The sequence below is a fragment of the Fukomys damarensis genome, unplaced genomic scaffold (genome assembly GCF_012274545.1).
Source record: "Fukomys damarensis isolate Sample0158 unplaced genomic scaffold, DMR_v1.0_HiC HiC_scaffold_5, whole genome shotgun sequence".
In the NCBI taxonomy this organism is placed as follows: Eukaryota; Metazoa; Chordata; class Mammalia; order Rodentia; family Bathyergidae; genus Fukomys; species Fukomys damarensis.
The window spans coordinates 64,140,809-64,156,230 of NW_022900917.1; the positions used below are offsets into that span (position 1 = coordinate 64,140,809).

General features: G+C 46.0%; 1 protein-coding gene across 1 annotated transcript in view; it reads right to left on the bottom strand.

Annotated features, from left to right (window-relative positions):
* The window catches only part of Cacna1c (calcium voltage-gated channel subunit alpha1 C), a 712,468-nt gene that overhangs the window by 127,793 nt on the left and 569,253 nt on the right, over positions 1 to 15,422 (bottom strand). The window contains exons 10-11 of the mRNA XM_019208417.1: positions 9,860 to 9,950; positions 3,581 to 3,607 (exon numbers count right to left, since the gene is read on the bottom strand). Of these exons, the coding sequence (XP_019063962.1) occupies positions 3,581 to 3,607; positions 9,860 to 9,950 (118 nt within the window). The remainder of the gene's footprint in view (positions 1 to 3,580; positions 3,608 to 9,859; positions 9,951 to 15,422) is intronic.

A 15,422-nucleotide genomic window follows, 5' to 3' on the forward strand; every position in this document is an offset into this window, starting at 1 on the left:
TTTTTTTTTTTTTTTTTTTTTTTTTTGCGTGAATAAGTACCTGGAAATAGACTCTCAGAGACTGGGGCAAATTTGGGGGTTTGTACCTTGTTGCTTGTGGCGTGGCAGAACTACAAGGAATGCAGAGATACATTTTACTGAGACTGGGCTGCACAGTGCAGAACACTGTGAACTTCACTTCAGAACTGCGCAGCTGAGGTCCAGGAACTCCAACAGTCATCCAATTAGCCTCATCAGGTTGCAAAAGACTGAATGATCTGTTCCACGTTTGCATCCTGTTTTGAATACTGAGCCCTAAATAGTGTGAATTTCTTATTTTACCTCATTCCTTTACGTGGGAACCTGGATCACCAAGGAAATACCCTAATACTGCCCTAATCTTACAAGTCTATTAATTTGCCAACATTTCCCTAAAAGCACTTTTCTAATAAAACTTAAGTACACTGTGACTTATATCGCTTGTATCAGTCTTGCACATAGAGTATGACAGTTTGAAGCTCAAATTTTAGTATCTGTCATTGTCGAATTGTTTCACCTGAGAAAAAAATCTGGTGTACTTGGGTAATTTTTGGTGACCTCTTCCATCACTTGCTAGCCTTTGATGTCCCACACCCAGACATCATTAGTGTGGGCTGTGGAATCTGGGTTAGGTGGAGGCTATTGGACACCTGCTCAGAACTTCTAGGGTCACACTGTCTGGGCCAGCAGCCAGTAGCAACATGTGGTTGTTGTACACTTGAAATGTGGTCAATTCACACTGAGAAATGTGATATGCACAATGTGGACCCTGGATTTCAAAGACTTAGTGAGGGAGTGAGGGGATTGTAAAGTTCTGTACTAAAATTTATATTAATTACACGCTGAAATAATAAAGCTTTAGATATACTGGTTTAAATAAAAGGCATTAAGATGAATTCCTTCTGTTTCTTTGTACTTTTTGACGCAGACACTACAAAAATTTTAAAGGCACACGTGTGGCTGGCTTTGTACTTCTGTTCAACACCATTTCTCTAGTGCAATACACTCTGTGTCCACAATATGGTGAGTGACACAGGCACAGGGTGTAGAATGCCTGGGCAGAGCCCGATCACAGGATGGCAGAGTGATCCTTCACTCGGTGAATTCTGACTTGGTCATACGTGAGCCTTAGGCTTCTCCTGTGAGAATGGGCTTAATAACTATGCCAAGCTACCAGTAGTAAGATTCTAGGAACACAGAGCCTCCTCCCTGCCTCTCTCTTGCATTGTAAGTGGTGATTACAGAGTGAGAAACCCTTCTCATAGAAGAGGGTCAGGACCAGTGGCTAGTTGGTGTCTCTCTTTTTGAAAAGGACAAGTTATTCCACAGATCACTGGATTAAAAACGAAAGTATTCCCAGTGTCCTGGGTACTCTCTAACTCGAGAGGGTGTGCCAAAGTATACAAATTCTCTTCCCTCCTCCAAATGACATTCATTCATTCGCTCACTTAGAGTCAGGCTTACACATAATGAGAATGAAATTTTGGAAATATTTTCAACTGTATTTTGATATTCTTTTACTCTTCCTATGTGGAGGCTTTAGAGCTGTTGAAAGCATAATATGCTTCCCCAGGTTTGGCTGTCAAATTAGATGTTTTGTCTGAATGGCGGGGGGAGAGTGTTATCCATACATTATTTTTATGTTTTAGAATTCTCTGTCATGTAAAAGAGCCAAGTCTAGGAAGTCTGAGTTTAGATTTTTATATAAAGGAAGTCTTGGCTTAAGAGAAAGAGGAAAGGGGAGGAAGCCTGAATTTCCCAGTCCAAGTGGAAAATGGGAAAAAGAAGCTGTCAGAATTGAAGCACAGAGTCAGACACTCAAACACTAGTGTTCTCATTTAATTCTTAGCTGCAGAGCGCTAAGGCCTAGAGCGCTAATCCCCAGGAGGTCAGAAGGGCATATTCTAGGAGCACCTAAAAGCCACAGGGAGGCCCAGGGACACTAGGGCAAGTGGGTAGACCCTGAGAAAATGTTAACCTCTGGTTGAGACCTCTATTTGGCTGATGCAGAGAGAATGCTGGGACACAGGGAGGTAGAGGACCTCCTGTTCTCTCCTGGCTTCCCTTAGGTCATTTCCAGAGAGTGAGGAACCTGAAAGTGTCCACACACTCAGATGGGGAATGCAGGTGTTTAAAGTCAGTGGACTAACAGAGCTTGGGATCAGAGAATAGAGGTGGAAACTTCAAGACTGCAGGAAATGGGAATGGAGCATGGTCTCCATGAATCCCAAGCCAGGCGGATCTGCTACATCTCTGCAGGTACCAATTCCAAGGACCCAGAGTGCAGCAGAGTAGGTACGAGACAAGTGGACACATGAGGATCCCAGGGTCCATCCTCATCAGCTCTGTTTCGGGGATCTTGTTGCCCTTCACACCCATGCATCCAGATCCACTCCACAGAGGAGTTGGGGAAAAGAAAATCTGAATGATTATACATGTGGCTTCAAGGAACTATTTATAATCACTGGGCTATGACATCTACCCAATTTAGTTTTAATTATACTCCTGTGACCAAGTAGGTGAGGCTAGGGAAACAAGATCAGGTTATGAAAAATAAACAACTGATATTTTTGGCACATTTAAGATTTGTAGAAGTCAGTTTGTATCCCTATTCCCCCTAGCCATTCCTGCATCCATTCATCACACATGCAGAGACAGCCAACAGCTGGACAGGCCCTGAGGTGGACCGGAAATAACAGTTCTCAGGCATTCAGACAGAGCCTGGCAGGGGCAGCAGGCCTCTGAGCCAACAGCCAGAGTATAACACAGCTGGTGCTGCCATGGAGCATTGACAAAGCTCTATGGCAATGGGTGAAGGTGAGTCAATGTCCCCTAGGAGAACAGAGGGCCCCAGAGACACAGTAACATTTGAGGTTCTTGGCAAAAGTCTGAGTCCTCCAGATGAAGACATGGATGGTGACTTAGATGGAGGGAAAAACTCCACACAAAGGTCTCAAGTGTAAGAGGACAAGGAACTTTTGGGCAATGGTAAGTTGCATGTATTGAGAATGAATGTTTTTTGCAGGGGGTACAGGAGATGAAGCCAAAAGGCAGCCCCTGGTTGAAGACCATGGTCCTCTGGGAGGCTGTGATGTTATCTCAGAGCACCGATGCAGAGTCACAACTCTACATGTCTTCCACTGTCCTCAAAGTTCTTATCTCACCATGTTCTATAGACATGAAGTAAGTCAAGATAGGAGCAAGTGCCTGTATGTTTATTTTAACTGGACTTATATCTTATAAGAGAGAGATAGAGAGAGATAGAGAGAGAGAGAGAGAGAGAGAGAGAGACATATTTGGTCTCAACCTCCCAGAGACAGCACTGTCAAAAAGACAGATAGACTAAGGGAATTAAAAAAAATCTCAGCCCTTGAATTATTTGCCTCATCTGATGCATAATCATCTTATTAATAGCCACACAAAAGAAAACATTTATCCCCTTAGAGAAACATCCCTTACGTTATCCCGGGCATGGTGGGGGTCATGTTGGGTCATCCAAAATGGTATCTGAGGACTGAGCTGGTGGGCAGAAGGAAAGAAAAGCAACATGTTTTTCACTTACCTGAACTTTGATTTGGAGATCCGGTGGCTGGAAGAGAAAAAGGAAACATTACTAGAAGACATAGAATTGCTTCCACAAAAAGGACGTTCAATAATCCAAGAGAAGTTTGATGTCCCCCAGGCTCCCCAGTGATATATGTGTATTGGAAGCATCTGAAAGGTGAATTAGCAGGTGGGAGAGAAAGGATACTACTTTTGTACTTGAATGTGGAGACTGAGGGCTGGCCCAGCAGGCATCTACAAATCTAATCTCTTCTAAGTATAGACGATCCTTGCTGGAAAGAGAGTGTACAGCGTCCTCAGGTGACCAGTTCTGCCCAGCAAGCTCCATGAGGAAGAAATGTTAGGAAGGTGACATCTTGAGAGAAGCCATAGAGGTAGGGATGGCCTTCCCTGCAGGAGGAGCACCCCACTCAGAGAGCACAGCATGTTGTGTGGACCTCAATGCTGTTTGCCAGGAACCCCACCAAAGCTGGGCTACGAATGGAAGACAAAACAAGGCAGTTGGAAATGGAATGATGACTCCATCCCCTCTCAGGAGCTTAAAAAGCCACAGGTTCTGAGGAGAAACCTCGAAGGCTGACAGTCATGTGCAACCCTGAAGATCTGCAGGCCTTAGGTAGAAGCACAGGGCAGGTGTTCAGGGGACAGGGCCTTGAAGGTTGTCCCACGGGAGGGTGCTCTACTGAAAAGTGGAAGCTTTGGGAAGGCCCTGAGATCACCTAGTTTATATGGAGTCTAGGGGAAAATGGGAGGAGGTGGGGAGAAGAGGGGAAGAGAGACTTGACATGAGAAGCATGGACAGGGAGAGAGGGGAGGGGCAAAGGAGAATAAGCACTTGAGACAAAAATCTGAAGGTGTGTGCCAGATTGGCTTTGGCGCTAAGAGGAGGGGTGAACAGAGGAGGGACTGCAGGTAGAGTGACAATGCTTAGATGGATGAGCAGAGAGACAGAATGAAAGTGGTGTTGAGCTAGCAGGAAGAAACCAGGGCAGACGGGAGAAAGCAGGAGAGAGGAGTTTGGAAGGTGACTGCTGTAAGCTTGCGTTGTCCCAGCCCAGTACCAAGTGAGCTACCTCACGTAGCAAGGAAACACCAGCCCCTCTTGTTATTTTTATTTAAAAAAATTAAACTAGAAGATGTGACAGGTGGCAAAGCCATCATGCATAAGATAATTATATCTCTGGGGCACAGAGAATGAGATCCAAGTGCTTTTACTGCTATGAACCACTAGCTAATAACCTTTTCCCACACCAACCAACGGCTGCCAGCTATGGCACAAGGGTTTAATCACATGTTAACAGCTAGTGAGGGAGGGGCTGGGAGCCAAGGGCTGCATTTTTATTTAGAGATAGTTTAATGGGGGAAACAGATGTTCTCCAGCTGCTAATTGGGTGATAGGAATCCAGGTTACTCTCTTCTCCAGCATAGGTATGCTGAGCTGGGGACCTTCAGCATCTTCCCCAGGTTTGATTGTGGGCAGCTGCCTCCCCTTGCTGTTAAATATAAGCCAAAGTAGGTGACCACGACTTCCAGCCTTAAGACTTGGTCTCAGAGCCTGGCTTGGCCCCAGGCTTTCTTTCAGAAAGGTCTTGCTATCTTCTCTGGCATGTCCTTCAAGGCAGACCACATGCATCTGTAAGTTTGGCTCACACTCAGTCCAATTAAGTCCCAAGGAAAAGTAAGTTCTTAGAAACTCCGGGATCATCTGAGCATTCCTATCTCCCAAAGAAGCAACCTTGGGACATGAGTTGAGGGTGATCAGGGGTGGTAGTGACTGAAATAAGGTGCTAGGTCACACATAGGGATTAGATATGGGTCCTTTATTGGTGTTCTATTTTAAAATGTCCAGATTGCCAAGACTCCTCAGAACATCAGGGGCCTCCAGGGTGTCCCAACCCCAGTGGGACCCATGCAATTTGCTCAGAAAACTTCTCATTTCCCCATCATTATTATTCTGCTGAGGTGCAATTCCTACTCATGAAGAAGAGCACGGAGGGGAGAAAGCTAAAAAACTAACACAAGACCTTCAGAATCCTCCACAGAGCTAGAACTGAAGTCCATTCACCCCAAGACACTTGCTTTGCTCAAGCCAGGACAAACCTACAAGACCAGGATTTTCTTCCTTGGTTCCGAGGTTCAAAATTAGAGACAAACCTAATACTCTTTTGTTTTTGCTTACTCAATTTGCACTGTCATTATTTGACAAATATTTGAATGTCTCAGGAGCTGTTTATATTTTCAGCCTCTTTCTCCTTCTTCAAATAATGAGCACCGCATGTTTACTACATGCTGTGCAAAATAGTATGTCCTTAGATTGTCCCCAATTTTCCTTTAATATAAGTCAGTGGCTTGCAGTTATCATCCCCACGGAAAGCCCTGACTCAGCCTCTGTGATGCCCCACTTTTGTCAACGCTCCAGCTGCTATCACTGGGAGGGCACCTCCGGGACCTCATCACCACAGAGCACTGCTTCAACTGATGGACACTTAACTTGGTTGATCCACGTGTCTACCTGAGTTTCCTTCCTGTTTGCTATTTCATGGAATCCGGTCTTTGTCCCCACTGGGTCCTCTCAATCCTTCAGACTCTTCCAAGGCTCCCAAGCTAATTCCACACTTGACTTCTAGTGTTCAGCCCAACGAAGATCATTTCCATGTGGCCCTCAATACATGGTGGACTCCTCTGTACCTCTGGCTGGGCCTGTGTGGCTAAACCCACACCATGGTTCAGTGGTCTGTTCTTCGTGCTCCCAAATGCTGGAGTCTGCCAAACAGATACATGAGATTGTTCTGTGAGGCCAACTCCACACTTAGGATGTTGGTCTGCACCACAGCTCCAGTGCTGCCCAATGATCTCTTAGTGACTCCTTTGTAACATGCTAGGTTTGAATCTTCCGCTTCTATGACGTGTGCTCTGCGAAGGGATGATGTAGAGCATCTGGTTCTGTCTTCATCAGTGCCTGCTCCTCATTCCACACTCTGCAGAACCGTAGGCTCTGAGGACTAGAAGGCAGCCCTAGGGCCATGGGGGCCTTGGGTATGCAATTTCTCAGCTCTAGAATGCTTCATCCATGTGACGGCTTATATGGAGGTCCACTATGTCAGGAACAAAAGCCACCTCCTTCTGGAGCAGCCCCACAGGTGGTCTCCTGCCCCCTGGCTCCTACTGAAGCCAAGGGTGGGTCCAGCCTCTCTGCTTCCAGAGGGAGGGGCTGAGCTCAGAGAGATGCTCAGTCTAAGGCACAGGGCTGGCTGGTTGCTGATGGGAACTGGACCAGGATATCATTGCCAGGTCTCTTTCCTTCCTCCTAATGGCAGAGGCATTGCCTCCTTCCTGCACATGCTCAGAGTCTCCACCTGTGTCTCTGAAGTCAGGCAGCACTCATTTCTTCTCCAGCTGCTATAATTTCTTGTTTTCTTCTGGCTTCTCCTTGGTCTTGACGATTGCTCCAGTGGTGTAGAAGCCAGATCCACAGGCCACCACTGTCCTATCTTCCTCACCCCTTCTCCTGGCCTTGTTTCTTCTGTGGGGGTCTTGTGCTGGCAAATTTTCACCCTCCTTCCCTGATACCAGTGCACCCTCACATCCTGAAGGGCAGAGCTGCAGACACTGGCAATCGACCTCCTCTTTCCCTCTCCTCATGCTAATCCTAGCCTGAGGACCATCTCCTGGCACTGGGTGGCCATGATGGCTGCTTCAGTCCCACCCCTCCTGTAACATCAAAGTGATGCTTTAACGATGCAGAAGTAGCAGGGCGTGGTGGTGCACACTTGTAATCCCAGCTACTCAGGAGGAGGAAGATCGTGAGTTCCAAGCAAGCCTGGGAAAATTAATGAGACTCTTATCTCAAAATAAAAAACAGAAAGGGCTGGGTATATAGCTTAGTGTGAAGGCCTTGGGTGTCCTGGCCCATGGGGGGGGACCTAAAAGAATACAGAATTAACCAAATCCACCTCCCCTCCAGTTCCACATTCTTAAAAACCCTTCAATAACTTCTACACTTATAAAAACCCAACTCATTAAGGGGCCTGCTGAGTGCAGCCCTGGCCATCCCCATGGGCCTGGGAACATGCTGGTGCCTCAGGTTGGACCTTTCTTTGTTACTCTTCACCTCAATAATGTATGTTTACCCTTCACTTCTTAGCTAAATCGTAATTCCTCCAAGAAGTTTCCCCCAACTTGCCAGTCCAAATGAAGGCTATTACTGACTCTACATTGCATTTACATTTCCTTCTAAACACTTTTCCCAACTCATTTGTTTAGTGTCCCTTCCATACTACACTGCCAGCTAGGGGGAGTCAGGTTTCTCTGCGGGTCTGGGTTGCTGTCACCACATACCAGGCTAGCCATGCTGCCTTCTGAACTTCCTCCCCTGGTTCCCAGGTCATGTGGCCCAACTTCGTGACCTGGCATGGTCTGTTCCATTTGTTTCCTCCTCTTCCATGTGAGTTCCCCAAGCTTTGCCCCTGGACTCTTCTGTGCACAAGCCTTGCCCTACAATCTGATAGTTTCTCCACAGCCAGCCTCATGTGTGTCTCCCTGATCCCTGCACCTTCCCAGCCACTGGGCGTCCACTGCAGGTCCTTCAGTCTGGCTCTGTTTCACACTTTACTTCAGCCTCATTCTCACTTTCTCTTTTCAAACTTTGATGGTTCCTTCCTCTTTACCTCCCCAGCAAAGAGTCATTTTACAGTTCTTTTCTCTGTCCCTTGGTCAAGCTGCCCTTCCTTCCCACCTCCTGTAAGTCCTTGTCCTTCGTTGTATTGCACAAGAACTTAACTGATTTTTCACTGCCTCCTCAACCCACTGCTATTTCTCCCAGCAGGAACACTGGCAGAGTCTTCTCCCATCATTGTCTGGGGTGGAGTGAGAAGCTGAGGAGATAGATGGGGAAGGACCACGTTTTATTGAGCGTACATTATAATTCCAGCACTGTGACTGGAAATTTTATATGAGCACAGTAGATGTGCCAATGCGGATACGCATAGAAACAACTTTAACCATTTCTCCAGAGCTCTCAGAGCCTGTAGAGCACATCCTCAGGGAAGTGATGGATAGAACAGAGATTGCCAGCTCCCCTCCGTGAGGATAATGATGTGTCCTTTCCAATAGAGACTCACGCACTCTTGAAATGTACTATCAAGTGACTTCTCCATGTCAGCTCCCAGTCCCTCCTGGACTGTACCTTGGGCCTTACTCAAAAGCCAGGGTTTCAGGGTCTTCTCGCCAACTCTACTCCTGTTGCCCAGGTAATAGAAAGACCTAGAACTCATGGACTTGAAGCCTTCCTGTGTGCTCTTCCCTGCTGTTGCTCTCTGGGGTACACTTCCAGAAACTCAAGTACTTGTTTTGTATGATTCCGCAAGAAGAGAAGAGGGAAAAGCCTTGGACTGCTGCTTAAAGAATGTAATTAGCATCATATTTTAACAACATTGTGACAATAACTGCTTCTCAACAATACTGAGAAATCTGCAGTGCAGACTCCCTGGTGCCTCTGTCAAAGTTAGTGATACTGAAGTCCTCAGTGTCCTGAAAACAGTGGGCCAGGCTCACTCCTCAGTCCTGCTTCCCTTTCCCTTTCTTGGCTCACAGGCCACACTCAGGGTTGCACTGCTTTGCTCGGGTTAACCTGCAGCACCTTCCAGAAACATCTAAGCCTGGGATTTTTTGGGGAGAGACCATTGCAGCCTAGTTTAAGCAGAAATGAAATTTTCTTTATTCAAGGTAGCTTTTCAGGTGTCTATTTCCCTCCATCAGCAGGATAACTAAAAGCTGCACAGAAAGACCCACAAGTTTTCCATCTAGCAGGATAGTTTCTTACCTGTTGCTTTCTTCCAGGATACATTTTTCACAATGGAAAGAAGGGCCAGCTGGACCCAGTGAATCTAACCTAGCATCTCTCATGAAAGGGGGTGGAAGGGCACAGGAAGAAACAGACCCCCCCAACATACTCTGCATTTTTCTGCTGTAATGAAAAGAAACAGAGTCTACCCCTTGCAAGAGTATTGAACCAAAGCCTAGATTCGATTTTAAAACTCATGCCATGTCTGCAGCCAAACTCCATCCCATGACCTTCTTTCCCTTCTACAGGTGGCCACTTAACATTTCTCTCTTGCTACTAGCTCTAATCTCTGCACCCCCAGTGATGAGCCAACCCACGGTAACTGCAGGAGGCAGCTCCCCCACCCACATCCCAGGACAACTCCAGTGCCTGAAGCCAGCTTCCTTGCTGTACCCTGAGAATAGCCCAGGGCCGGGGTTTGCCGTGCCTACTCACGCCAGCCTTGCCCCACAGTTCTCTCCTTCGATGTCACCTCCAGCCACATTTTCAGTGTTGACGGACTCGGTCTCACTCGTGGGCATACTCACTGCAAGAAGCAAAGGGGCAAGGGCAAGGTGTTGAGGGCGGGAGAGAAGGGAGCAGGAGAGCATTAGTGTGCAACACACACAGTCCAGCTGAGATCTGGCTGGGAGGAAGAAGCCTGAGTATCTGCTGGCCCATCTGTAGGGCCCAGACCCACGCACTATCCTGACTGAGCTTGAGGGTTTCCCACATGCTGCTTGTCTAGGGGAAGTTTGATTGCTGAGGACAATATTAAGTAGTAGGAATGTGGGAAGGGATCTGTGATAAGGTCACTTTACCTTATAGGACACATCTGGAAAACACTGACCACTGAATTCCTTTCTCTCCTCTCAACCCTGTGGCATCAGAAGAGCTGTGGAAGCGCCTACTGTTCACCACCTTCGCTTTCATGCAAAGACTTTATCTCCCTTATTTCTTTCTACACCAAATCTAACAGGCTCCTCCAGGGTTAGGGTTCAGTTTTTTTTTTTTTCCAAAAAGGGCTGCTATCAGATGGACTTGAAGACTTTCCCCTTTCCTGCGGTGCACCCTGCATCCCAAGTCAGTTACATGTGGGACTGTATCTGGCATAGCAGGCTTGAAAAGAGTAGCCATTACCAGAACCACACAATGAGACCCATTCTAGCACCGTGGATATGAGGACTGGAGATGCCTGAATGTAGAATCCATAAAATCCAGTTTACATGTGGCCCGGGAAGAGCCCACCAGGATTCCTCCTCCTCCTCAGCTAGCAATCCTGACATTCAAGTTGACAGAGGGCATCTAAATCCATCAGAGGCAACTTGATCCAGTCAACATTTGGCCTCTCAAGGAGGCTGTGGGCTGGACTTCCATAACTTCTAGAGTCTTCTAGAATGAGTCTAGAACCTAGCTCATGATTAAGAAGATACCACTTTTTAATTATTTATTTTTCTGAATAGAAGTTTAACTCAAAGAGCAGTCACTTTTAATACCACCCTTTTAATACCCCAAATTCCTTAGTTTTGCCAGTGCTTGTTCTTTAGAGTGGCTTAGTTTAGCTCCCCTTCCAGAGTAGAACACCTTATCTGGCGAGAATGTCATCAGCCCTCAGGAGCCACACGGTCTGCAGTCAGTGAAGGTGTGGCACTTGGAAACAAGTCTCATGGAGCTGCCACAGCCCAATAAAAAGATACACTGGTTGTAAAATGCTTGTGGACATGGACTTTTGGATGGAGACAAGCCAGGAGGGTGAGAAGAGACTTATTTCAAGAATACAGAAGATACAAATAAGAAGCCCATGATTTACCATATATTTATCACATGGTAGAGAACTCTCCAACTGACACTGCTTTTTAATAAAGCTGGGTAAAAATAAATCCCATCTCACAGGTGTTTAGGACTGGATAGGCCCTTATAAATCATCCCCTCACCTTACAGGAGAGGAGAGTCATGCCGAGAACAGGGCTGTGATGGTCAAGGTCACACAGTATATTTAGGCAGGACTTGGACTAGGGCACAAGTTCCATGCCTTTGTGCCACGCTCCTCCTGACTGCACCAGCTCCCTACTCTTTATCCTAGGATAAGAAAGCACCACCAAAGCCAAGACTGACTCCAGAAGTATAGCTGGAGGGTAGCAAACAGCTCAACAGTGGGGTTGCGTTTTATAGCGTTCACACTTGATAGCCCAAGGTCTAAGTGAGCTGGTGGGACCAGACTTAGAGATGGTTTTAGCACTGGGAGCTGGGAAGATAGACTTCAGAGCTCACCCGGGTCCTTGTCCTATCCATGGAAAGGAAGAAGTCACATAACTGAGGCAGCTTCAGCCTTTCACTCCATCTCTAACCATCTCTGAACTGAGGTTCCTTTAACTTTCCAGGTATCATTATCAGAGGGCTGAGCTGCTTGTAGAAACCTAGCTGACTTTTTGACACCTGGCTCCAGAGTCTCTTCTGTGCTAGTGGAGTGTGTGACAGTGGTGCCGTTAGGCACAGAAAGACAAAATACTTAAGAATGGGCACACCTGGGCCTTAGGAGTAACTATACCATCTTCTAAATCAAGGCACTGCCCCTACCAGTGACGAGTTTGCTTTTACAATGACCTTGATGTTGGCCAGTATTATCCAAGGGGAGGGTTCCATGAAAGAATAGTTGTTACTGACTGTCATGCATTCTGACTTTAGACATAGAGATGATGAGGCAGAGGCTTTGAGAGGGACAGATTGCCATGCCCTCACAAAACACACAGGTATACATGAATGCATATACGTATGTGTATGTACACACACACACACACACACACACACACACACAACCACCACACCACAAGCCATCAAGAGAAACACCCTCCCATCCAGAGCAGTAAGTACTAACTAACACACACTAACACACACACAGCACACGGACATTACCATGGGTTTCTGTGGAGTGACTAAACCAAGCAAACTTCCCTTTCTTCTGATCCAGCAAGCTCGCCGGAGCGCCTCCTTTCACAGACAAGATGGTCAGTGTCAAGAACCAGGAACAAGACATCAATAGAGAACATGCAGTCAGCCACGGGCAAAAGAGAGAAACAAGGAACTCAGCTTTCACATGAAACATCCATTTCATCTCCAAACATTTACAAAAGAAAATAAAAAGCAATAAACCAAAATATATGAGAAAACACAACAAAATAGAAGCAAAACCCTAAATCATGTGAATTAGCAACACAAGACAAATGATGGATTCTGAGTAAAATGAATGATACACTCCAGTAGAGGCTTTGGCCCACACTGGTACATCTAACTAGTGACTTTGAGGAGAGGGCTTTCTGGGAGGGGCTCACACATCTCTGCCACCTCCCCAGGGAGGGGTCACTGTTAAAATCCAGCGGCAGCACTGGCATCTGCCTGCACCCCTACCCGCCAGCCAGGTGACACATCCTCTCCCCTACATGGGGCCATATTACAAAACTCTAACCTCACCATTTGCAACTGGATAGTGCCACTCACAAGTGGAAAAACAACCCACTGATCTACCACTCCTCCGTCCAGCTCTACCATGCAGTTCCATTCAGTAAAGACTGATCAAATGCTTCAGTTCTGATCCTACCTAAAGAGTAATGTAGCTGATTTATTTTTTCTTCTCACAACTGTTTATTATCCTTCGAGTGATGTGTGTTCAATTTATAAACTTCTTGAATGCGGAGTCTATTTCACTTTTTTTTTGTAAATAAAGAGATAATCTGAGTTTGCTGCAGGTATAGAATAGCTAACCTACTCTTGGTATGTACTTTTAATCAGTCTAAGTAGGCAAGACAGATATTAAGTTGCCTATCACTGGATACACTTTTGAGGAGGCAACTTAGAAATAAGAGAGAAGAACTCATTGTGCTGCTGTTGGGTCTGGACCGTAGCTAAGACACAAATCCTGCAAGAGAAGGGGGATTCTGGGTTCTGAATGGACCCGGAGTTCTGGATGTCCTAAGCCTCAGCTAATTCCTTAGCATGAGTGTTCTTTCATCCTGTCACTGCATTTGATAAAGCAGTGGAGAGTGCCAGACTGGGTGATGGGTGTGGCATGACCACAGCTCATTCTGAGGGGCAGCAATGAATGGAAGTGGAAATCAGCCACCACTCTAGTCCTGTTGGGGAACAGGCAAGCGACCCCATCAGCTCCAGGAAAGGGTGGGCAGGCACATGTATTAGGACTCTCTCTCTTTCACCCCCTTCCTCTGGAATTCGGGTTATGGCCAAAGAATTTCCTGGAACGTTGCTCCTTAGTGGGAATTCTGAAGACTGGCACATGTTCAGAAGGGGTCAGACTTGTTTTTGATCTGTTTTAAGGGCCATGTCTCAAGAACATTCATTTTAAAAATACAAAGTATGGAATAAATAAAAACTTTACAATTGGTATGGTGGCATTAAAAAAACACAAAACTTCTCAAAAATCCCACATGAAAGTAGCACTGAGAGTTGGAAACTGGGTGAGTGACTTGGCTCGAGTTTTCCTCCTAGACAGATGTATGTCTCAATTTAGACTGATGACAGCCCCCAAACGAGCACCGCACAATAAACCCAGTTTTACCTGGACATGTGCAAGGGCAAAGGTAAGGCTGCCCGTCACCAAGCTTTTGTTCTCATGGTTTGTGGGAGGAGATAAGAGCTGTGATCAGTGACCAAGAGCCCAGAACACCGAGACCCTCTGTATAGAAGCTCTGTCTAGTGTTTGGCTATGACATCATCTTGCTCAGAAGTAACTGGATGAGAACTTTAAAAACAATAGGAAGAATATGATTAAATACACAGCCACTTAATATATCACTGAATTTGACCAGGGCTGGTCTTTCAAGTGGGCGAAGTTGCAGCCACTTTATGCCAAGTGATTGAAGGACCTCTCACTCATCTCCCTTGATGGCCTGCAGTGGCCTCCTTATGGATCTGTGCCTTGGGTCGAGTCGTCCACCTCAAGGTCCCTGGCTGGAATGAACATATCTCATCTGGAAAGAGCAATGTGGTAACACCGGTGTCTACTCGCTTGTGATAGTTTTCTTCACAAGCATTTGGAGGAATGAAATGGGTGGAAATAGAGTTTGTAATCCCTTTTTTAAAGGATTAAACAGCAGTACCAAAGCTGATTCTTTAGGGGAAACTTCCAGCCAGTGGAATGCCCAGATAGTTGAAGTTTAGAATCATAAATCCTGGATACTGATTCTATGGATGAGAAGAAAAGCCTGACCCTTCCTTTGGCCACTTAAGTGATGAGGAGGTTGGAGACGAAGGCAGAAAGATGGCAAGGAACTAGGTGACTGAGGGTACATGGTACATTTCCCCTGAAGGCAATGCACTCTGATGCCCTTGGGAGCACAGCTTGACTGCTCATCTGCAGACATCAGCCCCCAATAACACACGGTGAATGCCGGTAGGCAAAGGCTGAGGAAGAAAACTAGAGAAGAAGATTTTTCCCCTGATTTCCTAATTTCACTGTCACCTGGTATCATGAACCCAATGTGGATCTCTGGTGGGGGAGGAGAGTCTTTAAAAGAATCATTAAGAGCTGCCATAGTGAGTGCTGAATAGTAACAGTGTTCTTTTAGTACTATCATCAATGGCTACAATGGGTTGTATAGATGCTACCTCTCTCCCCGTCTCCCCCTCTCTCTCCTTTCCTTAACAGACAGGTCTTGCCTTGTTGTCCAGGCTGGCCTTGAACCCCCGGGCTCAAGCAATCCTTCTGTTTCAATCTTTCAAGCAGCTAAAAGCCACTTCACCCAGTTAGATTTCATCTTGTTTCTAGACCAATATGGCTGTCCATTTCTGTATAATGCCAACTCAACATAGTAAATTGGGATGACTTTTTCCAAAGTTGGCAGCACCGTTAAAGTTTCCCAAAATTCAATTTATATATATATATACATATATATATGTATATGTATATATATATTTATATTTATATAAAAAGATTAATAATAGCAGTATGTTATGCATCGATAGCAGCAACAGCTTTTCCAAGTTCTGCAGTCATCTGAACAAAATT